General features: G+C 47.1%; 1 protein-coding gene across 7 annotated transcripts; it reads right to left on the bottom strand.

Moving 5' to 3' along the window:
- Positions 1 to 1,400: 1,400 nt before the first annotated feature.
- LOC127566680 (NACHT, LRR and PYD domains-containing protein 3-like) lies at positions 1,401 to 24,165 on the bottom strand. Of its 7 annotated transcripts, none has more exons than XM_052009220.1 (18): positions 23,511 to 24,165; positions 22,364 to 22,680; positions 21,311 to 21,391; positions 18,328 to 18,494; positions 14,314 to 14,485; positions 14,150 to 14,215; positions 9,850 to 10,016; positions 8,240 to 8,411; positions 8,072 to 8,137; positions 4,884 to 6,621; positions 3,913 to 3,999; positions 3,586 to 3,756; positions 3,260 to 3,430; positions 2,933 to 3,103; positions 2,623 to 2,775; positions 2,291 to 2,461; positions 1,967 to 2,134; positions 1,401 to 1,806 (listed from the first exon to the last, which is right to left on the bottom strand). In XM_052009220.1, exons 3-18 carry the CDS (start codon positions 21,318 to 21,320, stop codon positions 1,647 to 1,649), a joined length of 3,810 nt encoding a protein of 1,269 aa, XP_051865180.1. In that variant the 5' UTR covers positions 21,321 to 21,391; positions 22,364 to 22,680; positions 23,511 to 24,165; the 3' UTR covers positions 1,401 to 1,646. The 7 variants fall into 7 exon arrangements, with proteins under 7 accessions (XP_051865180.1, XP_051865181.1, XP_051865179.1 ...); XM_052009221.1 differs by having other exon boundaries at positions 22,516 to 22,680; XM_052009219.1 differs by lacking the exon at positions 22,364 to 22,680 and having other exon boundaries at positions 23,511 to 23,591; positions 23,774 to 24,165.
- Between the last annotated feature and the right edge of the window lie 865 nt (positions 24,166 to 25,030).

The following is a 25,030-nucleotide window of genomic DNA, read 5'->3' as shown; positions in this document are numbered from 1 at the left end:
AAGCAGGGTCAGTGAATACTTTCACGGCAGGGGTGTTGAGCTTCCTGACGATCAACGGGGTGATTGGTCACTGCAGGTAAGAGAGAATGTGGAATTGAGGTCACATTGAGATTAGCCATGATTGTACTGAATGGGTATCGGTGATATTCTGCTGATATCTTCCAAGTATTGCTTGCACGATGAATTAAATCTGTACCCCCAAACCTTGAAGCATTTACTGATCTAACAATTAGCTCTATTGAACCTATCTGAACCTGCCACGATCATGTCCATCTCTTCCAAACCACCGCACAGCCTTCTTTCGTTCAAAGAGACAAGCCCATTTGCTCCGGTCTCACGGTGTGGCAATAAACAGCACTACACCTCCACACCCCCATTGTTATGCTTTAATTTTAGATAAATACTCTTAAGTAATAACTAATTGTTGAAATCTTACGAATCTGGCCCAGATAAACACCGGGATTTTCCCATCCTTTCTGACGGTGAGAGATCAGAATTGGACAGAGTGTTGTACAGCTTCAACATGCTCTCCCTGCCTTTGTACAGGGAGACCACGTTGAACCTGTACAACAGTGTGCCTCTGCTGGTGAAGCTCAACACCCGAGGCGATTTCCAAGTCCAGGGGTGGAGCACTGTCCTCCTGAGCTGAGGGTCCGGATGTGAGTCACTTCTGGTGATGCAGCTTGAACCAATGATGCTTTGTGACTCCATGCACTGGCACGGACGTTAACAAACCCTTGTAATGGGACGTGGTTCGGTCTATTTGTTCAGAAATTTGACCTCAATACAGTTTTTTCATAAACTTGAAACGCATTACTTTATGTGAAAGAATTCTGTTTAAATGATTGAACTCTCGAAATATTTTAACGCCCTCTGACAAACAGGGAATTTCAAAAAATCCTGTAGTGCAGCTGACAACTTGTTAAATGGCCATCACTTTTTTTTTTGCCACAGATTTCTCCACAGTCCCTCCATAAACTCCCGGTCAAACCTCACAGCAAAAATCCGAAATTTTTACTTCAACTTCCGTCCGAGGAAACGTGGGAGGTGTGTGTGTGGTCCGCCACTGAAGAGAGGGGCGAGTGGTGGGGTTTTATTTCTACGCACCTTGGGGAGACGATGGCAATCTTCCAGGCAAGGTGTAGGTTGACCGGGGCAGAGGGTGGGAGCGCTAAAGGGTGACCAGGTGTCAGCCCGGCCCCGTAGGACAGGCTGTGGCATTTATCTGCATTTAGCTGCAAGGGAGCAGCGTTGTCCCGTGGAACAAATAAATATTTCCGGACATCACGGCCGTCATTGTAACAAAGACAGGGGAAAGTTATAATCTGCAGAGAACATAAGCAGCAGACCGTAAACGGTGCAATGTTGAAAACACAATTAATGGACATTGGGGCACGGAATGACCCGTTAATAATCAGTCACGTTTATCCCCGTCATTGCACATCAGGAGAACAGCTGATTACAAAATTGCACCTGAGAGCGGGTCCCGAGACGGCTGCAGTTCCTGGCTGCAGATCCAGATGGAGGAATTTGAGAAATTAACATTGTATGGACGGGCTGCTGAATGGCTGCAGAAATATCCGTCAACAGCAGCGCCGTGCGGAAGGGCGGCTGGATCACGCGACATCTGAGCCACCTCGGACGTCTCAAGTTCGCCAGGTTGATCTGGAAACCGTTATGCTCGGCCGTTCGGTGTACGGAGGCGGTGACGTTACACAATCAAGTGTCATCTGAAGTCCGGGTCTGGGCTCCTGCAGAGACCGCAGTTCCTTCTTCCCGGTCCAACCGAACTTATTCCCCAACAGCCTGAAACAGGGTGAAGAATAAAGAAGAAACAATCAGATTACATAACAGGGTCGGTAACTGGGGACTGGGGTAAATATTTCAACACTGACAGACAAATATCACCAGGAAACCGTGGCTTCACTGATATTTTACCATATTAAATATTAACACAAATTCTCACCAGATACACTTCAGATTCGGGTGAGACAGGATGAGGCGGCGGATAGCGGGGACAGATCGGTCGGTGAGCGAATTGTAACCCAGCTCCAGCTCCGTCAGTGAGCGGTTTGTGCTGAGAGCGGAGACGAGATCCTCGACACCAGAATCTGTGAGACCGACGTCCCACAGCCTGGAGATTAGAGAGAGTGAGTATGAGGGATACAGAGAGACAGTAGACGGTGCAAATCCCCAGGGTTTATCAGTAACACAATTACTGACTACATTAATGTTCAGGGTCAGACACCCAGTGACTGTAAACACAATCTCTTCACAGGCTGGGACTTACCGCAGTCTCTGTATTTTGCACTCTGGGTTCCTTAGAGCCTCAGACACTAGTTTAACTGCTGCATCTCCCAGTTCATTGCAACCGAGGTCCAGATCTGTCAGTGAGCAGTTTGTACTGAAAGCGGAGAGGAGATCCTCGGCACCACAACCGGTGAGACCGACCTTCTCCAAGCTGCAGATGAGAGAAAGTGAGGGTGAAGGTCACAGAGATACATGAGACGGTGAAAATCCCCAGTATTTATCAGTGACAAATTTACTGATCGCATTAACATTCATGGTCAGTGTTCGATACCCAGTGACTGCAAACACAATCTCTCACAGTCTGATACTGACCGCAGTCTCTGTATTTTACACAACGGAACCACTTTTACTCCAGAATCTCCGAGCTCATTATAACTGAGGTCCAGCTCCGTCAGTGACCGGCTTGTGCTGAGAGCGGAGACGAGATCCTCTGCAGCAGACCCTGTGAGACCGACACCACACAACCTGGAGGTGAGAGAAAGAGTGAAGTTGATGGCTACAAAGACACAGGACACGGTGTAAATCCACAGTTTTTATCAGTAACACAAATACTGATCACGCTACTGTTCAGTGTCAGACACCCAGTGACTGTAAACACAATCTCTCACAGTCTGGGACTTACTTCAGTCTCTGCATTTTGTATTTGGTGATGTTAAGAGCCGCAGACAGCAGTTTCACTCCTGAGTCTCCCAACTCTATACGATCGAGATCCAAGTTTGTCAGAGCGTCGTTTGTGCTAAGAGCGGAGACGAGATCTTCCGACCAATCACGCGAAAGACTGGCTCCATCCAGCCTGGAGATGAGAGAAGAGCGACGATGAGGGACACAGAGAGAAAGGAGATTGTGCAAATCCCCAGTGTTTATCAGTAACACAATTACTGATCACATGAATGTTCAGTATCAGACACCCAGTGACTGGAAACACAATCTCTCACAGTCTGGTACTTACTCTAGTCTCTGTATTTTACACTGTGGGTCCTTCAGAGCCGCACACACAAGTTTCACTCCCGAAATTCCCAGTTTATTACCACACAGGTTTATTTCCATCAGCGATCTGTTTGCAGTGAGAATGGAGACGAGTTCCTCGGCACCAGAATCTGTGAGACCGACTTTTTCAAGCCTAGAGATGAGAGAGAGGTGTGTGAAAGACACAGAGAGACAGGAAACTGTGGAAAATCCCAATGGTGTAGCATTAACATAATTACTGTTCACATTAATGTTCAGTGTCAGACACCCAGTGACTGTAAACACAATCTCTCACAGTCTGCGACTTACCACAGTCTCTGTATTTTGCACGTCGGGTCCCCCAGAGCCGCAGGCAAAGGTTTCACCCCTGAATCTCCCAGTTCGTTATTACTAAGGTTAATTTCCAGCAGCGATCCGTTTGCACTGAGAGTGTAGACGAGATCCTCGGCACCAGAACCTGTGAGACCGACATTCTCCAGCCTGGAGATGAGAGAGAGTGAGGTTGAGGGACACAGAGGAGACAGGAGACGGTGCAAACGCCCATGGTTTATCAGTAACACAATTACTGACAACATTAATATTCAGTGTCAGACACCCAGTGACTGTAAACACAATCTCTCACAGTCTGCTACTTACTCCAGACTTCGTATTTTACACTCCGGGTGCCTTAGAGCCTTAGACACTGGCTTCACTCCCGAATCTCCCAGTTTATTACTCCCAAGTCTAAACACAAACAGACAAAGTGAGAAACAAAGTGATTCAAACCGTGGCTCTGACAGAATTACACCTACTCGAATATTTCAGGAAACTTTAAACTTTAAACCCTTCAGGAAATTACTGACCGGAGTTCCCGTCACTGTCACTGACCCTCACTGCCCATATCCAGTTTATCCACGGAAAATCGGTAATTTAGTCTGTGGGTATGACCTCTGTAAACTCTACACATTCTTTCTCATTTCCGAACGATGGGAAATAATGTTCCTGACGTGAGAAGGCCGGAGCTAATAGATGACAGGGTGGGGGAGTGTGCAGAGTCTCACAGAAGATGGGGTATGGTGATGTTGAGGACAGAACCTAAAAGGGGGAGGTGTGGGTTGGGAGAGAAATTCTCCGCAGGAGGCGGGGGAAGAGAGATACCACAGGAGAAATGGGGCACACGTGAGGAGAGTTCCAACGGGAGGAGAGGACATTCCCAGAGAGACTTTTCTCTCCGGTGACCTTCTGCGGTTCCTCACCGGGAAGACAGTGCGAAGCGCCGACAAACAGACTGATGCATCCAGTGCCGGTCTTGGTGTCGGGAACAGTGAGAGGAAAGATGGTGAATGGACGTGTCACAGGCTGTGAGAAACACAGTCATTCATGTGATTTATTGCAATTACACCAATGGCATTATTCACTGATCTGATGAAGTCTCCAACATCCCTTCGCAATGAACCACTGATCCCTCCCACCCTTGGGGAATTACTTACCGATCCTCTGGTTATTTGTCACAGATCTTCACAATCTGCCTTTTTACAGTTTTCTCCAAACTCTTCCTTTTCCTTTGCATTGAAACAACAATATAAAATTGTTACTTAGTTCAGGACTGCAGATAAGTCAACACTTACCTCAGCTCCTGACACTTGTGCAGCTCTGGTCCCAGCCGCTGGAGCCCTTCACACTGAATGTGGCAGCCATACAGATCGAGGAGTTTTATTGTATCACAGAGCCCGATGACATGAGACAGGACGGCGCAGTCAATGGGATTCAGGCGGAGGTCACTGAGTGAAAGTGTTTCCACAGCTCCCAGCGCGGCCTGAGCCAGTCCACGGTTCTGAGACTCAAACAGGTAGTGCAGTGTGTTCAGGAGTCTCCTTTTACCAGCTTCAGTCCCTGTGTTTCCAATCTGGCGTTTAACCTCCGCCTTCACCCAGTCAATCACTCGGCAGGTAGTTTGATTGGGAAATGGGCCCAGAATTTCCTCCAGGCCCCGAGCTGACTCTGGGTAGCAGAGACCAGCAACAAAACGGAGAAATATCTCAAATCGCCCGTCTTCTTCGCTGTGAAAATCACTGAGTCTTTCCATGATATCACTGGGATCTGCAGTCAAGAACACTACGAGTGCGGCTGCAAACTCTTGGATGGTGAGGTGTGGGAATGCGTACACCACGCTCCGGGCACAATCCTCTCTCTCCAAAAGTTCCATCAGGAACCCGGACAGGAACTGGGAAGGCTGCAGATTGTATTTGATCAAATCTCCATCGGTAAACACAATCTTCCTCTCGGACACTCCTGTGAAGGCCATCTGACCAACCCTCAGTAACACATCACGGGGACTTTCAATCTTACAGCTGTGGTTTTTCAGGATGTTGTAAATATAGTAGGAATATAGTTGGGTGATGGTCTTGGGAACTCTCTGCGGGTCCCTGTGTCTTTCTGTGAAAAAAGGGCCCAGTGCTAGACAAAGGATCCAGCAGTAGGAGGGGTTGTAGCTCATGGTGTACAGGATCTCGTTCTCCTCCACGTGCTTGAAAACAGCTGCTGCCACCGCCTGATCTTCAAAATACCTGCTGAAATATTCCTTCCGTTCCTCACCAACAAATCCCAGGATTTCAGCCCATACACTGATCTCCGCCTTTTCCAATAAATGTAACGCAGTGGGGCGGGTGGTCACGAGCACTGAACACCCTGGGAGCAGCTTGTGCTGGATTAAACTGTACACAATGTCAGAAACCTTACACCGGAATTCAGGGTCTGTACACAATTGCTGAGGTTTTGTGTCTTTCCGACAGTCACCAAAATCGATTGTGTCGTTGAATTCATCTAAACCATCGAATATAAACAGCAACTTCTCTGGGTTCTTCCACAGCTTTTCCAGAACATTCCTCAGGTAAGGATAGAAAAATACCATCAGGTTCCACAAGTTTATTGTACAATTAATCGTGTTTAAATCCCGGAACTTAAAGCTGAAGACAAATTGAAATTGTTGGTATATTTTCCCCGTGGCCCAGTCATAAACAATCTTTTGCACCATGGTTGTTTTCCCGATCCCCGGGACTCCGGCCACTGCTACCGAGCTCCCAGATTTGGATTTACTCCAGGAAAGGCTGCCCTGGAACAACTGATCAGTCCGGATTTTTCCCAACTCTCCCCGGAGATGTTCCTCTCTCCACTCCTCGTGGTCCCGGCCTCTTGCCAGCAGCTCGTGTTCCACAAGTCTCCGACGTCGAACAGTGGAAATGACCGTGAGCTCAGCGTATCGATCAACCAGCTGGAAAACCTTCACCTTCTCCCTCATCAGGATGGTGTTCACTCTCAGTGTTTCAGTCTGTTGCCGCAGAGTCCTCTTGTGTTTCTGTTGAACATCTTTCAGGGTAAAAGACATTGGTCAAAATGTCAGATATTTCAACTCAGGACTCAGTATTTAAGATGACAAGAATTAGTTCAATTCTGTTGAATTAATTGAATTCTATGATGTATGTTGGGGAAGAAAGTAAACTTGCTTAGCGGATCCATATCTCGACAGAGAGCCATGGCCTGGAAAACTATCAGACCCTGACATTCCCATATTCAGTGTACTGTGAACGTTTCCCTGGTAGTTTACTGACCCCTGCCTGTCCTGTACTGGTCACCCTCCCACTACTACCAGAGCTATCGTTTTCCCTTTGCAACTCACTTCTAAAACCCTAGTGTTGATGTGGTGTCTGGAGATGCAGAAAAGGGCCGTGGACATTCTGTCAAAGGAACCGATCTGGGTGTTACCGTTATTCCGCTGTTTTGCTTCAAAATAAAAACACCGAAAACTCTCTCTGGCTACTGCTTTATCCCATGACTTGGTCCAGCGCTGAGTCCCAGTCACCTGTCAATCTACTTTAAACCCTCCCGTGAAGTCCACGCGGATTTCCCTGCAGGGGTATTTCTCCACTCCAGTTCAAGTGCAAACTGTCCCTCTTGTGTATTCGCCCCTTCTCCACCAGAGATCCAAATTGTCCAAGAATCTGAAAACCCGCGCCCTGCATCAGCTGCCGAGCTACTCGTTCATCTGGCCGATCTTTCTGCTTCACCTCGCTGTCACCTGACATTGACCCTGGCACCCGGAAAGCAACACACCGTCCTGATGACTCTTCTGCAGCCACAGAATGGCATTCCTGTCCCCTTCACAAGCGAGCCTCCTGTCACTATCGCCCTGTATGACTGCACCCTTTCCCTCGGAGCTTCAGAGCAGGTCACAGTGCCAGAGACATGACAGCTGCTGCTCGTCACTGAAAGTCCATCCCCAGAACATTATCCAAAGAGGCGCACCTGTTAGTAAGGGAAATGGCCACAGCAGAATCCTGCACTGCCTTCTACTCGACTTACTTTTCCTGCTGATCACACGTCGATCTGAAACCGGCATCTTACGTGTGACCAACGCACTAAAAGTAACATCTGTGGTGCTCTCAGCATCCCGGATGATCCTGTGTAAATCTAACACCAGCTCTAGTTCCTTGCCACGTTTGTCAGGAGTTGCAGCTGGGGGCACTTCCCACAGATGCATTCATCAGAGAGACCGAGAGGTTCCTTGACCTCCCATATCTTGGAGGAGGTGCATTGTACTGCAACCCTGCCGAGACTGAGTCAAGTGCTCAGGATGAACAGCAGAACAGAAAATGTCTCATGATCTGATGGATTGGTGGTTAATTCCAAGAATAGCACATCCCATTCCCAAGCCAAAGTCCTTTTGAATCCCTGATCCTCACAACCTCTGAATAAATAGGTTCTGCCATGCATCGATTCTAAAAAGAAAATGATGATAACATTGCATTTCCTCTCTCACCTTTCAGTTCCGTGGGTAGTTCAGTTAAACCTCGGGCCATGTTCATATATTCTTGTGTATCAGAACCTGTTCAAATCAACACGGTTTCATGAAACCATATCTGACCAATATTGTTAAGTTTAGAGTGTTTCAGAATGATTTTGTGTTGAGTGTGTTGTTTTACCGTACCGAACTCCTGGATTTCTTTCAGTATTTTGTCCAACTTTGGTAACTCCTGCCTCATTTCCACAAAGGACTTCCACATCACCGTCCGGGTCTGGGAGCCTTTCTCCGTCACCAGATTGAGGAATAGCTTGGAAGCATCTATCCGGTGTCCTTTCTCCACGAGCTCAGAGACTTTCTGCAATGAAAAATAATGAATAGGGTGAGGAGTGGCCTGGGAAACACAAGAAAGTATCTGCTCAGTGATGGGAGGTCCCATTGGCTTTCTGCACACAAACAGCAACGGGGTGAATCTTCACCCACATGTTATTCTCAGGATTCAGTCGTTAGCTGAGAAAACTGACTGGAAAGTCACAGATCAGAGTATTGTGGATGCAGCGTGAGGAATCACTGATGTTCTGCAATAGATTTAATGTGATATGTTTCCTCTGTCCTACAAACGACCAAGTCGCTGTCTGCCCTATGCATCTTAATCTTCTGGATAGGTCCACCATGTTTGAACTCGTCAAACGCCTTACTCAAATCTATGCAGGCAAACTCCACTGTTCTACATTCATCTCTGTCACCTCCTCGAAATACTCAATCAAGTTATTGAGACAAGACTTGTCCCGTACAAAGCCATGATGACTGTCTCTAATTTGGTGATAGTTTTCGAAATCCTCAAAAATCCTGTCGCTAGAAATCCTATGCAACAGCTTTACCGGACTATAGTTCCCAGGATGTCTTTCTTGAATAACCGAACAAAATTACTGCTCAACAGCTCTGCGGGACCTCGCGCCTGTGGCTACAGTGGACACTGAGATCTTGGTCAAGGACCCAGCATTCTCTTATCTTTGTTTTCTCAATAACCTGGGATATATCCCATCCGGCCTCAGGGAGGTATCCATATTAAGGTGCTTGAAGAGACCCAAAATTACTTCTTTATCTCAAAATACTCTGGCATATGAGGATGCTCCACACTGAACTTCCTGTCCCCCACGTCCTTCTCCTTGGTATATTCGGACATGAAATACTCATTTAGGACCTCACCCACATCCTCTGTCTCCAGGTACAGTTTCCCGCCTTTATCCTTGAATCCATATAACCTCTTGCACTTGGGATTCTTTTTATTCCTATTCGCCAAGAACTTTTCATGCCCCCTGCTGGCTCTCCTAATTACCTTATTGAATTCGTTCCAGCTTCTTTATAATCCTCTGCGGCTCCGTTGGATTTTAGCTTCGTAAATCCTACATCCGTCGTCATTTCCTTATTTATTAAATTCACCACCTCTCTCGACATCCAAGGTTCCCTTCCCTTGCTATCCATGTCCGTCCATCTCTCTGGAATATACCTGTCCTGTGCTCTGTGCAGTTGGTCTTTAAACATACTCCACATGGTCAGACGTGGACTTGCCCTAAAACAGCTGTTCCCAATTAATTCGTTCATGGCCTGAGAAACTAGTTGAGGCAGGTACAATAACAACATTTAAAATATCTGTTGGACATGGATAGGAAAGGTTTGGAGGGATCTGGGTCAAATACGGCCAAATGGGACATTCTGCGGTGGACACCTTGGTCATCATGGACCAGTTGGGCCGAAGGGCCGGTTTCCGTGCTATGACACTCTCTGACACTCACCTCATGTTCACGTCCACTGAAATGTCCCTCGTTTCTCAACAGTTGGCTGAGACCTTCAACCCGTCCTTCAATCGCCTCCGTTAGTCTATCCTGGTAGAAATTTCCCAGCTGGAAGAGTTTGTAATCGTCCCACTGTGTCAGGAGCTCAGAGAGTGTGGACTTTGGATCTGTGAATAGAAAGGGAGAAACTGAACATTTCCCCAAGGAGTGCCGTGGGCTCTGGCCCCAAACACAAACAACCCCGGGATCTTGAAAAACCCTCACCACCAGTGACATGTGTGTATGTACCACAGAGCCATAGAGTTCTACAGCAGAGAAACAGGCCATTCAGCCCACCGTGTCTGTGCTGTCCATTATGGCTATCTATGTCAATCACACCTGCCAGCATTAATTCCACACTACTCCCTTCCTTCCTCATTGTCGAGATATCTGCTATATGCTGTTACAGTCCTCTCCTTCTGCACCTCCTCTGGAAGCTCATTCCAGATACCAATAACATTTACCCCTCAGATCCCCTTTAAACCACCTCCCTCTCACTGATTTCATCTGTTCTTAGAAACACCACAATGGGAAAAGTACACCGACCATCTGCAGCTCTCACCATGTTGAGAACATCTCTAACTTCACTCCTTAGCCTCCTCTGCTCCAGAGTAATCAGATACACCCGATCCAATCTCTCCAAGCCCTCCAATCCAATTTACCATCGACAGGAAGCAACTCAGTTGCCCATCTGGACACTTCAAACAGCACCAACCAACCCGTAAGCATTCCATCACGAACATGTGTAACATGTGGATGGGAAGACCTCACTACCTGACGTCAGAACCCGACGTTGTACAGATTGACGTTGTTCATCACTGGATTTCAGACCCACCCAACAGCATTGTGGGAGTTTGTTTTTCACCAAAAGGTCCACATTGATCAGCACCCCGTCAAGGGTAGTGCAGTATTGGCCATGAATTCCGGCCTCAGCATTGATACACTCATCCAGAAGACTCTGAGCGACATCTTCAACACACCCTAAAAGCTCCAACAGAGATGAGGTACTACATTCCCCACACCATCCCACTTCCCCCTTCACTCTCCCCCAACCATGCACAGATCAGGTACTACATTCCCCACGCCTACCCACTGCCCCTTCATACTCCCCCACCCTTACATAAATCAGGTACAACATTCCTCTCACCGACCCATTGCCCTTACACTCTCCCTCACCCCTACACAGATCAGGTATTACTTTCTCCACACCCACCCACCGCCTCCTTCACTCTCCCCACCCCGACGCAGATCAGCTACGATATTCCCCACACCTACACACTGCCCCTTCACTCTCCCCAACCCCTAAACAGATCAGGTATTACATCCCCCACACCTACCCGCTGCCCCTTCACTCTATCCCATCCCAACACAGATCAGGTACTACATACCCCATACCCACCCATTTCCCCTTCACCGTCCCACACCACTGCACCGATCAGGAAGTACATTCCATACACGGACCCGCTGCCCCTTCACACTCCCCCACCCCTACACAGATCAGGTACTATATTCCCCCCACCCACCAACTTTCCCGTTTGAAAAATGTCTGCAGCCGAATGAACTTCCCGCCTGAAAAACCAGGAATTACAGGTTGCAGGTCATTAATTCAGAACTCAGCAAAACTCAGATGCAGAATGGGCTAGAGAAACGTGATCCTAGTCACTGGGTGAGCAAATTATGGAGGGGACAACGTTGGAGAGTATTAAATGGGTCACCTGCAGGGTGATCACATCGATGGCGGGTGACCAGACACCTCCACTCACAGAGAACACAGCAGGGCAGACACCGTCCTACCGATCAAACCCTCTATGATGGGTGAACGCACTGACCAACGGGAGGCCGTTCTTGCAATGTTGCAGATGACTCAGGCAACTCTGACTGGGATGATACCTCACAAGCAAGAACAACGCCGCACCGATCATTTGCTTATCCCTGCTGCCCTGTTGGTAAAACTGAACAACATGTCCTGTCCTCCAGTGTTCTGGCACCTCACCTGTTCAAACAAAGACGTAAAGATATCCACCGAACCCCAGCAATGTCCTCCCTTGTTTCTTCAGCATCCTGGGGTAAAGCTCCTCGGGCCATGGGGATTTATCCACTAATGTGCTCCAATATTTCTTACGTTACCTCTCTCCTGATATAGATATGGTCCGGAAAATCCGCATATCACTTCCCTAACACTGAACATCCTTCTCCCTGGTGAATACCGATCAGAAGTATTCATTCGGGACCTCTCCCTTTTCCCCTGGCTCGACGCATCAATTATCCCTTTGGTCCTTGACGGGACCTATCCTTTTCTTAGTTACACGCTTGCTTCCAATATACTTGTATAAAGTTTTAAGATTCTCTTTAATCCCACTTCCCAAGTGCAGTTCATGGCCTCTTCCACCCTCCAAATTACCTTGTTCTCTCCGTTTTCTCCAATGAACCTCAAAGGACGCAGTCAACGGTTCTATCGTTCTATGGTATTACGTCATAGCTTTACTACTTCATAATACACTATTGCTCTACAGCTGGGAGCAGCTCAGATGTTCTGTTTAATCTTTGTTTCCAGCTGAATGCATTTGTGAATTATTTGGTGCTTTTGTCATGGCAACATTATACAGCTGAATGATGGATTCCATCAGGTTCATGGCAAGAATATGGATTTTATCAAAAAAATGCGGCTGAGCAACTCGGTTGCCAGTGTCGAGTGTTGAGGATGTCATTCAGATATGACAAGATAAAGGACTGAGCAACAGCGTGCGCGGTAATGCAAACTTCAAATGCTTACAAAAAATATTGTGAAAATTGAAGTGACGTGAGAGAGGGAATAGCGAAGGACAGAAAACTAGAGATAGATAGATAGATAGATAGATAGATAGACAGACAGACAGACAGACAGACAGACAGACAGACAGACAGACAGACAGACAGACAGATAGATAGATAGATAGATAGATAGATAGATAGATAGATAGATAGATAGATAGATAGATAGATAGAGAGAGAGAGAGAGAGAGAGAGATAGATAGATAGATAGATAGATAGATAGATAGATAGATAGATAGATAGATAGATAGATAGATAGAGAGAGAGAGAGAGAGAGAGAGAGAGAGATAGATAGATAGATAGATAGATAGATAGATAGATAGATAGATAGATAGATAGATAGATAGATAGATAGATAGATAGATAGATAGATAGATAGATAGATAGATAGATAGATAGATAGATAGATAGATAGATAGATAGATAGAGAGAGAGAGAGAGAGAGAGATAGATAGATAGATAGATAGATAGATAGATAGATAGATAGATAGATAGATAGATAGATAGATAGATAGATAGATAGATAGATAGATAGATAGATAGATAGATAGATAGATAGATAGATAGATAGATAGATAGATAGATAGATAGATAGAGATAGGAAGATATATAGATATAAATTGCAATAGAATGTAAACTAGAAAGATATAGATACAGATAGGAATTATAAAATACGAAACGGAGAAAGATGTGAAGATTTTCCCGCAGTTGAGAACAGCCCGGAAATGTAGGTGACATGAGATGCTGGGTTATCTGTCCAAATGGACTCCAAATTTTCTTGGTGGTGGGAGTCAGAGGGTGGTTGTGGAAATTTGTTTTTCAGACTGAAGGCCTGTGACCAGTGACGTGCAGCAGAAATCGGTGCTGGTCTGTGGATTGTCATCTATATTAACGATTTGGATGATCATGTCTATGGTATAGTTCGTAGGTTTGCAGATGTCACTGAAACTTTCACCCAGAGGGTGGTAGGAAAACGGAACAACCTGCAAGAGGAAAAGTTAGAGGCCAAATATTGGCAAATGGGACTGGCTCAGGTAGGCTCCTTGGGCTGAATGGAAATGTTGGGCCGAAGGGCCCATTTCCCTGGTGTAGGAGTCGTATATCTCCAAGAATAGAAATATTCGTTTTTTTTTTGATGTTCAGAAAATTTATCGATGGCAGAATAGAGTTCAAAGTTTGAGCTCAGTCGGTGAACATGAGTGGTGGTAGAGGCTCCGGGGGCCGAACCGAATGTAGTTCTGGGTGTTTAATGAAGAATTACGAACGAACTGCTGCACAGCAGCCCTTTGCCCACAGAGCGTTCCAGCTCATCCCTCGCACGTCTCACCTACTGTTTCGCAAATTCCCATGAAAACTCGTCTCCTAATCTCCTGTGTACGTTTATCCAGCTGCGACAAATAGCTATTACGTTACTCTGAAGCAGAATGTAAAATAGCACGTATTTACATACCTTTCAAGTGATCAGATAATTCGGGAACAAAGTGCATGTGTTTCAAAGACTTCATCAGATCAGAACCTGTTGAAATTAGTTCAAAGAAGGAGTTACTTTCTGAATTGAAAAAAAAGCGCATGTTTTGCATATAACATGAAATTCTGCCCTCGATTTTACAGGACCTTGTTGCTCCACTTCATCGAGAAGTTTGTCCAATTTAGGGAGCATGTGTTGCATTTTCACGAAGCATTTCCAAATCATCCTTCGGGACTGGGGCTCCTTCTCCATGACCAGGCTGAGCAGGAGTGTAGAACCGGCAGCACGTCCTCCTCCTTCCGCACGTTTGATGACTTCCTGTAAATAATAGCAATGAATACGTTGAGACGCAAAGTTAATGATCCGCTTAAATTGAGAAGACGAGGAACCGCTCAGCGATGGGACCTCCCAGATAACTTGAGCACTGAAAACAGTCGCTGGGGCCTCATCATTCTGAACAAGCTGTGGCACTCTTTTACTTTCATAAGTCCGTCTAACATGACAAAAAAAAGTAACCGAAACAGAAACTGTCAGCAGTGTGCCTGGGAATTAGTGGTCAATTTTAAAGTGATCTGCTTCAATGCGATCAGTTTCCCCTGCTCTTCATTGTCCCACATTACCTCGCAATGTCGTGTTGCCCAATGCCATTCCGAAGGCGGTCCGGACACGTCGTGGCGGCGGTCGGTTTAACCGTCCAGCAATGAGGGAGACCACTAGTGGTGGTCTCTTTATGCGGGAGCCCTCCCCGTTTACACTGGGGACCAGAGGTGGAAAGTGTTGCTCAGAGCAGTATCGTGCAACAGATTCTTAAGTCGGTTTACCGATTCTCCAGCCACCTGTCATTTCTGCGGCCGGGAGAAGATGGTGTTTGCCCGACGGGTGAGAGGCTGCATTCTCGATCTGAGAATCTGAATGGGCTGCTTCTCAAGTTTGGGCTTCACTTTAGCCCCACTCTCCTGATCTTCGGTCACCCGGTGCGGAGGTGGGAGTGGGCTGGTTGGGGGAAGCTCCTGGTAGGTTTGTTCCCGGGCTTGGTCAACGTGGACATTCACAGGTCGTGCCGGCAGGCAGTCGAACGTTCTGCCCGAGTCGATCACTTGCCCCTTTTCCTCAGCTACGTCCGGGGCCCAGTATCCGTGGAGAATGAGCATGCGGTATCCACGGGTACATTGAGGGATTGCCGGGCAAGCAGGACACCATAGGCGTTCGAGTGCGTTCTAGATAGACATGACCGTGTTACAATATGAAACTCTAAATAGTGTGGATCGTGAAGTACTGTAATTATTGCAATAATGTGATCTTGCAATCACTGAATAGACCACCTTTGGTAAAGAGAAAAAAAGCTATTCTGAAAACCGACTCCATTACCTGGGGGGTGGGGGAGGGAACAGATCTCACCACCGGTCACATCTTTCCCTCCCCACCCCTTTCCACATTCCGCAGAGAATACTCCTTCCGTGAATCCCTGGTCCGCTCATCCCTCCACATCAATCCGTTCCTGGCCCCCGGCACGCTCCTCGTGCCCTGACAGTAGATGCAACACTTGTCCTGGCACTTCCTACGTCGCCACCGTCCAGAGAACTGAACAGTCCTTCCACATGAGGAAGGGATTCACACGCATCCCCTCCATCCTTGTGCACTGCTTTGTGTGGCCCCCTGTAGGTCGGCAGACGAAGTGCAGACAGGGCGCCCGTTAAGCAGAGCAGCTACACAGAACTGGTTCCTTCTGTCCTTCATGTCACCCCCAATGTATCCCACTATCACTTTCCTCTGCTGAGTAGAGTCTACCACTTGTAGCCTTCGTGGCGAAAACTTTAACAGCGTTGATACACCGAATGATCTTGGGGTGCAAGTCCGGACCTCCCTGAAAGTGGCCGCAGAAGTCGATAGGGCGGTAAAGAAGCATGTGTCACCCTTGCCTTCATTAGACGAGGCACTGAGTTCAAGAGTCCGTAAATTATGTCGCAGCTTTATAAGCCTCTCGTTCGGACGCATCTGAAGTATTACATTCATTTCCGGTTGACCCGTTACGGAAGAATGTGGCGGCTTTGGAGAAGGTGTAGAAGAGGTTTTACCAGGAGGCTGTCTGCGTTTAGGTGCATGTGCAACGAGGGGTTGGACAAACTCGGGTTGTTTTCTCTGGAGCGGCGGAAGGGAGACATGATAGATGTTTGCAGATTTTCAAGAGGCATAGACAGAGTAGACAGACGGTATTTATTGACCAGGCCAGAAATGTCCATTGGTAGAGGGCGTGCATCAAAGGTGAGAGGGGGGAGGTTCAAATGAGATGTGCGGGACAAGTTTGGTTTTTACACAGAGGGTAGTGGGTGCCTGGAATGTGCGGACAGGGGTAGTGGTGGAGGCAGATACGATAGAGGAGTTTTTGAGGCCCTTAGAAAGGCACATGCCGAGAATGGAGGGATGTGGACCATGTTCAGGCAGAAGTGATGAGGTGTTATTGGCTTATTTAATCCACAGATTCCCCTCTATTGGATCTTCAAATACTGAAGGAAATTTGGGAAACGTGATTTTCCTTTCATGAAACTATATTCACTTAGTTAGATTAGATTATTCCCTGAATGTTTAACTAGTTTTTTTTACCTTGATTATTGTCCCGAGCCTCTCGCCAGCAATACAATATTAAACTGTGGTTTCCAGCCTTTGACTCTCTGCTTTCCGAAACAAAGAAGTGTTTAAGAAACTTTTGCAGAGGAGACAGAAAGGACTGCAGATGCTGGAATCTGGAGCAACGATTAAGGTGCTGGAGGAACTCAGCGGGTCAGGCAGCATCTGTAGACGGCAATGGACAGTCGACTTTCGGCTCCAGACCTTTCATCTCGACTCAGTCCATTTCACAAGCCACATTTTACAGTCTACTGGTACCATCCCAGATATCAATGAAGTTCGAAAAGCTCTGGCTCATGGGGCCGTTAGTTCTGCTCACACTTGATTTAAAATCTTTCGGCATATAATGAGACCTGATGCCGTGTCTACCTTTAGTGCCATGAGATTTTCCAGTAACTGGGATCTTTACAAGTACATGGAACACAGAAAGGTATAGCACGGGTCAGTCCATTCGGCCCACGCTTTTGTACGGATCATGATGCCAATTTATACAAAATGTCCTCCTGCCTCATACCACGCATATCGCTCCGTTCTCTTCATTTTCATGTGTCAACTGAAAAGCCTCTTAAACTCCCCCAAACTGCTTGTTTGCACTATCACCCCCGGTATCCCATTTCAGGCATCCACCGCTCTCCGCGTAAAAGTACTTGCTTCTCACGTCGCCCATAAACTCCCCCCAACGTTAAAAGAATGTCCTTCGATATTTGACATTTCTAACCTGGGGAACAGATTCTGACTGTCTACCCTGAAGTGCTTCTATGTTATGTGAAACCAGTTCTTCGGTAGTCACTGGGATATTAACATCGGCCCACCCTGCGCGGAAGAAATCAGTTCAACGTGCCTGCCGTTTCTTTGTGTCCTGAAATTAATTTGCTACTCCCATTCTCCACCGAACCACGCGATTATCTTCGCCAGACTCTCTCTGTGTACGGCCATAGAAGCGTTTACTGTTCTCTTTGCACCTTTCCTCTCAGAATTACTTATCGTCTTTTTTTTTAAAGTCTCTCGCGATTATTTCTTTTGAGGAACAATCACCTGGTCTGCCAATTCACTTTGACACTATGTGTGCCTTACCAGCCCAGTTTGTCGCTCTCCGCTGGTGTAGCCTGACCTGCTGGGCATGTCCCACAGCCCTCGTATTGTCAACACACTAACACAGACAAAGAGACATAATCACCCTCCATCTGGTCCCATTAACTGGTATCCCTACCCCTACCAAAGATATTCCCATTTGTCCTGACCTCCCTTCCCCACCTCTGCAACTTAAAACTAACGTCTTTCTCCTTTTCCCAATTCTACCCAAGGATATTTGACCTGAAGTGTTCATTGGGTTTCCCTGTCCACGGACACTGCCTGAGCTGCTGGACATTACCAGCTGTTTCCAGATTTTTTTGCAAGTGTTGTACATTTTCTTTTCTTCATTATTGGATCTGTTTCTTTCCCCATCACATGTCACAGTTCTAACATGTGTTACCCGCAGAGTTCTGCAACGCTCGGTTCAAGTAACTCACAGCATCCATCTCCCTCCGACTCACCTCGTAGTCTTGGCCATTGAAAAATCGTTCGTATGTTAAAACGAAGCCGACTTTGTCCACCGCTTCTTCGATCGCCTGCTCTAGTCTCTCCCGGTAATGATCTGTCAATTGGAGCAGTTGGGAATCATCCCACTTTTCCAAGAGCTCGTCCATTGTCGACATTGGGCCTGCGAACAAGATAAGGGAGAACATCACACCATGAAGAGCTTTCTGACTGGGATGTTCTCACACTTTCCATTGACAAACGGGAGTTTCGTGTCAGCACGTTGCCAGCCACTTCCCGCACGCCTCACATGCGGCGTTCGCTGTGTCGTTTTTAAATTCAGGTGTCAAATGTCACCTCTCACGTTAAAGTCGGCTTTGATCACAGCGAATCAGCTCACACCTGCCTCTTCACATCTTATACCTGTCGGTACAAGTGCATGTAACCTGGCGAAATGCACACACTATTTGAGGGAAGATTCATAGAGAAATCCAGCACGGATGCAGGCCCTTCGGCCCAGAAAGTCCCGGCTGACCACTTTGTACACCCAGCTAGTCCCAGTTTCCTGCTTTCGACCCATATCCCTCCAAGACCCACCTCTCCATGTGCTTCTTATATGTTGTTATTGTACCCGTCTCAAGCTCTTCTTCTGACACCTCATTCCATATATTCACCACCCTCTGCGTGAAAAATTTCCCCTTAGGTCCTTTTAAATCTTCTCCCTCTGAACCCAAATCTATACCCCCTAGTTTTGGACTCTGATACTCTCGAGAAAACACTGTTGCTGACCACCTTATCTGTGTCTCTCATAACGTCTCTGTTATGAGGGCTCCCCTCATTCTCCTGCGTTCCACTGAACAAAGACCTCGCCTGGCCAACCTCTCCTAGTAGCTCAGGCCCTCCAGTCCTGCAAACATCCTCGTTAAACTTCTCTGCACTCTTTCCTGTTTAACCTCCTCTTTCCTATACCAGGGAGACCAAAACTGTATACAAGTACTCCAAGTATGGCCTTATCAACGGTTTCATGCAACAGCAACAACATGTCCCAATTCCTGTACACTCTGTGTGAAATCCCATTCAGAGTCTTTCAAGTTTCCATAATGTCACTTTTCCTTGTTCTAGACTCCGACGAATACTGGCCCAGACTACTCGTCCTTCCCTCGAAAGACTGATGGGAAGTTGCAGCAACCCCTCCCGCGGTTCCCTCAGACCTCCCTTCCATCCCCTCGTTCTCCCTCTGTTTTAGGAGAGTGAGCCTTCCCTCTGTGAATTTCTCCCAATGCAGGTGTAACATGCCCTGTCATCGTTCTGTTTCCGTTTGCCCTTCTGAACTGCCAGGTACAAAACTCCCAGGTAGTTACTGTCAAAGGGAACCACTTTCCAGACTTTCACCTCAGCCATTATTGACCTCCAGAGGCATCCTTTCCATCAGGGATACTTGTCATGATCAAGGCAATTCTCACAGGTTGCCCAACTCTTACGGATAGTCTGTGATGCTGGTATCAGGGAGGCATTTTCCATGCAGGGAGGGTAACTATTCCCCTGACGGTGTCACCTCTCACGGGAAGGGACAGATAAGAAACGAAAGCCACTGACTGATCCAACCTATTGGTTTCAATGACCCCAAAACCCAGCAGCTGATGAGTATTTGCAGCACTGACTCCGGAAAAGTCCGTCCAGACCTCCCTTCACTCCTCTCCGTCTGCAAGGTTCATTGCCCCTCGTCTCCCTCTGTAGCTGCGAGCTCCAGGTGTCATAGAGTCATACAGAACGTAAACAGGCCTTTCGGCCCAACCGTTCCATGCCGAACAAGCTGCCCGCCTGTGCTGAGCACATTTCCCTACATTTGGCCCATGTCCCTCTTAACCTTTCCTCCTGATGTACCTGTCCAAGCGTCATTCAGCTGTTGCTCTTCGTACCTGTCTCAACCACATCCGTTGACAGCTTAGTCCAACTACTCAACACCCTCTGCGTAAGAAGTTGCCCCTCAGATACCTTTGAATTCTTTGCCCTCTCACCCTAAACCTGGGCCCTCTAGTTTATGGTTCCCTTTCCCTGGGAAAAAGACCCAATCTATGGCCCTCATTATTTTATACATCTCCATAAGGTCTACCCACGTTCCAAGCAACAAAGTCCTAGTCTGCCCAACCTCTGCACATGACTCAGGCCCTCGAGTCATGGTAGAATTCTCATGAATCTCCTTTGCACTCACTCCAGCTTAATGGGATATTTCCTCTAACAGGGTGACCAAAACTGCACACAAAGCGCGGCCTCACCAACGGTTGCAACATAACTTTCCAACTCCTGTATTCAGGCATTCTTCATCGAACTATGTACTTGTTCTGCTGGGTCCTTCTGCTGCACAACACTGCCCAGGGCGCTACCATTCACTGCATAATTCCTGCAGTGGTTTGACTTCCCAAAATGAAACACGTCGCACTTATTTGAATTGAAAGCTACTTGCCAATCCTCGAACTATTTTCCTAACTGATCAAGATCCCCCTGTAATATTTGATAACGTTCTTCACAGTGTAAGATACCACCAATGTTAGTATCATCTGTAAACTTACTAACCATATCTTGTACATTCACTTCTAAAATAAGGAACAACAAAGCCCCCAACACAGACCAGTGGCACACCACTACTCACCGCCTTCCAGTCCGAGAATCAACCTTCCACCGTCACCTTCTTTCTACCGTCGACCTAAACATGAATCCAGTCAGCTGGCTCTCTCTGGACCTCATGTGGCCCAACCTCCCATGAGGGACCTTGTCAAAGTCCTTGCTGAAGATCATATTGACACCGTCTCCCGCTCTGCCCTGATCTAACCTCTCGGTTACTTCTTCGAAAAACTCTAACGGGTTTGTCACACACAACATCCCACGGACAAAGCCGCCTTATCCTTAATGAGACATTTTCTATCCAAAAAGGTTTCGAAAAGGTTTCGAAAAATCCACGTCAGGATACTCATCGTATTTTGAAGAAGTGTCGGGAAGTACCTTTATCCATTTTTACTGCTGGACCTTCCCTCTGTTACACGTTCGGTTTCTTTGTGTCAAGGATCCACAGATTCCGAAGTTCTGTGTCAAAATATAATGCCAATTGAAGGGTTAACTCGGAAACTATACGGTGAGAAACAGAACATTATATCACGTCTCCTTTTGCACACCAGCCCACGTTCTGTTATGACTAGAAGCTCAGAGCATCGGAACTAGAACAGTGTAGACACAGTTGTCTGGGGCACAGGCAGTCCCCTGTATTCTGGGACTTTACATTCATCTCTGCAATATAATCCACATGGTATCGTTCGTTTACAATCTCTGTAACACTCTCTGGACGCTGCCCTTTCGATCTTTTCTAGACTTATTTCACCTTTCCAACTAGCCACCCTACCACAGAGCTGCCTTTGTGTTTTCTCATTCTCTCTCTCTCTCTCTCTCTCTCTCTCTCTCTCTCTCTCCTCTCTCTCTCTCTCTCTCTCTCTCTCTCTCTCTCTCTCTCTCTCTCTCTCTCTCTCTCTCTCTCTCTCTCTCTCTCTCTCTCTCTCTCTCTCTCTCTCTCTCTCTCTCTCTCTCTCTCTCTCTCTCTCTCTCTCTCTCTCTCTCTCTCTCTCTCTCTCTCTCTCTCTCTCTCTCTCTCTCTCTCTCTCTCTCTCTCTCTCTCTCTCTCTCTCTCTCTCTCTCGCTCTCTCTCTCTCGCTCTCTCTCTCTCTCTCTCTCTCTCTCTCTCTCTCTCTCTCTCTCTCTCTCTCTCTCTCCGTATGTTGACAGTTTGCAAGAGCATTTTCCAGACCGGACAAAGAACATTTGACAAGAAACGCTAACTCAGAGTGTCTCTCCGCTGACCAGCTGAGTGGTTGTAGCATTTGTGGCGTCAGGTTTGCAGGTAGTCTTTGCAGCTGAAATGAAGAAACAGGTCCTTCTGCCCACCAAGTCTGCGCCGACCGTCAACAACCCATTCACATAAACCCTCCCTTAATCCCAATTTATTCTCCCAACCAAGTTTGTCCACTCCTCCCAGATTCTCATCGCCATGACAAACCGGACGCTGACCTCGTCACCACATTCCTCCGACACCCTGAACCCCTCCACAGGCCTTGCAGTATATCGCACAGTGACGCTGACAGAAAAAATAGTTTCAACTCTCAGTTCATCTAACATCACTAAATCTGAATATGGGAGCCCTGTTACGTTTCCTTGTCGACCTGCGCAACAGAGGAGCCCGGAGAGAAGTCACGAGCTGCAATCTGGTTCGGTTTGGTTCGTGTCCTTGGTTAAATGTTTGGCTCACGATGAACCAGTTGATGGTCTGACTATAAATCCCGGTAATCGCGGGGGAGGAAGCTCGGTGTGAGTTTATTAGGCAGGACCTGCAGAAAGGAGGGCAGAGTGAGCTCCGAGTGAAAAGTTAACTGTGGGCAATAACAGTGTATTTTGAATTTGAAATTTATAAGATGCACAGCCCGCAATAGCCCGCGTTCTCACGATGCAAATTGCCATCTGATGCAGTTATCTGTATTTCCTCTTGATGTGAACGGGCATCCTAACAAAACTTCTGTCCACTTCATCAGCTCCAATATCCTGCCTTTTAGAGTCACGTTGCTGCTGCGAGATGTTCGAATGTAATCCTTAGTGACGCCTCGTACAGATCCAGAGGGACACTGTGTTGTACAGCGCGGATGAGGGCCCTTCGGCCCAACACGTCCATGTCCACAACAGTACCTTCCTGACCCAGTCCCATTTTCCTGGATTTGGCTCCTATCCCTGTAAAACTTCCCTATCCACGTACTTGTCTGAATGCTCTTCTACCCGCCTCAACCACTTCCTCTGGCAACTCCTTCCAAACACTCACCAGCTCGCGTGTGCAAAAACTTGCCTCTCGGGTCCCTTTTTAAATATTACCCCCTCACTTAAGCCTATCCCCTCTAATTTTAGACTCTCCAACCCTCAGAAAAAGATTGTGAACATACAACTTTTCAATGCCCCTCATGATAGAAAAAGCTCTGTCAGGTCACCCCTCAGCCTTCTACTCGCCAGGTTATTATGGGCAGATTACTCTGTCGATCGATTCTCACTTATTCAGTTATTTTTTCACAACTCCACTATTGATCAACTCACTACACGACACCACAGGTGTACCGCGTTGGCAGTTTACTTTGGAAAAGCACCGTAACGATGCACGGGAATTCTGTATCCTTACCTTGCGCTGATCTCCGGCTTCTCGATCCCGTGATCTCCAGTAAGTCAGCGGTGCGTGCCTTTACGGGTAACCAGGCACTCCCTGGGTAAACAGTATTTCCTTATCACATTGACAAACAGGACTTTAATCTCGTCAGCACATACTCGCCACACCCTGTTCACCGCTGCAGTTCTTGCACTGAATCGCACTCTCATTTAAAGCCAATAGTTCTAACACAGACTTCAATCTAAAATCCCTAATTTTGCTCATAATGTCAATCTTACATTTCCCTCAGCTCATCCTTCTGCAACCTGGAACAGTCCATGGAGATTCGCGGCGGGCAGCTGGGTTCGATCTGATTCGTGTACTCGGCTGTTCCATTTACTGTTCACGTTTATGACCCCTGTTTATTGTCAGACTTGACGCCCCAGTTACAGTGAGAGACAAGGGCCGCTGTGAGCTCTCTGAGCATAGGCTGCAGAAGGGAGGGTAGCGTGAAACAGTGGAGTGTTAGTTATTCGGAATGATCTTTGTTTTTGAGGACTCGCTGTTCCTTTCTGCATATTCTTCTCTGCAACTCCATCCGGGAGCTGGACTGATCCCAGCATCGGACACTTTATAAAGCCATCCCCAACAATTGTCCTCTGTGCGGGTAGTTAAAGGACTGTAACTGAGGCGAGACTGTAACTTCCTGGGTCCAAACTCCTGATAATTAGTGAACATTTATAGCAAGATAAGAAAATGTGATTTACCGTCAGTTTGTTGATCACTTACTGGAAACAAGTCGGCTTATCACAGAGTGACCATTAACTTCCTTTGTTGATTTATCTGGTGACTTCATGCTCAATACAAGAGGGTATGGCTTTAAGGTAATGGGCAGGAAGTTCAAGGGAGATGTCAGAGGGATTTTCTTTCACCTAGAGAGTGGTTGGTGCATGGAATGCGCTGCCTGGGGTGGTGGTGGTGGCTGATACGTTGGTCAAGTTCAAGAGTTCGTTAGATAAGCACATGGAGGAATTTAAAATAGAAGTATATGTGGGAGGAGAGGTTTAGATTGTCTTAGGAGTGGTTTGAAGGTCGGCACAACCTGGTAGGCAGAAGGGCCTGTATTGTGCTGTATTGTTCTTTGGTTCTATAGTTCACCTTCAAAGAATCATAGAGTCATACAGTACGGGACCGTCCCTTTTGCACAAATGGGCCAAGCCGGCCAGCATGCCCCATCCAATGTACTCCCATTTGCCAGTGTTTGACCCATGGCCTTCAAAACCTTACCAATCTTGACTTCATAGAGGGTACAAGATGATAAGATGCATAGATAGAGTGGACAGTCAGAGATATTTTCCAGGGCGACAATGGCTAACACCAGAGGACAAATTTTAAGGTGAGTGGAAGAAAGTATAAGGGGGATGTCAGGGGTATGGTTTTTACATATAGAGTGGTGGGTGTCTGGAACGCACTTCCAGCTGAGGTTGTGGGGGCAGATGCATTAGGGATATTTAAGAGACTCTTAGATAGGCACATGGATGATAGATAAATGGGGG

Source organism: Pristis pectinata, chromosome 44, assembly GCF_009764475.1.
Source record: "Pristis pectinata isolate sPriPec2 chromosome 44, sPriPec2.1.pri, whole genome shotgun sequence".
Lineage (NCBI taxonomy): Eukaryota > Metazoa > Chordata > Chondrichthyes > Rhinopristiformes > Pristidae > Pristis > Pristis pectinata.
The sequence above is the reverse complement of the archived record's forward strand: the minus strand, read 5'-3'. Positions and strand labels throughout refer to the sequence as shown.

What these genes read in the sequence shown, in the direction of transcription:
- LOC127566680 (XM_052009220.1), bottom strand. An exon ending in ACTACCCACGGAACTGAAAG is followed by an intron (nt 6,622 to 8,071) that starts GTGAGAGAGGAA and finishes TTACCCTGAAAG; the next exon opens with ATGTTCAACAGAAACACAAG. An exon ending in CACAAGTGTCAGGAGCTGAG is followed by an intron (nt 4,000 to 4,883) that starts GTAAGTGTTGAC and finishes GTTTGTGTTTAG; the next exon opens with ACTTGGGAGTAATAAACTGG.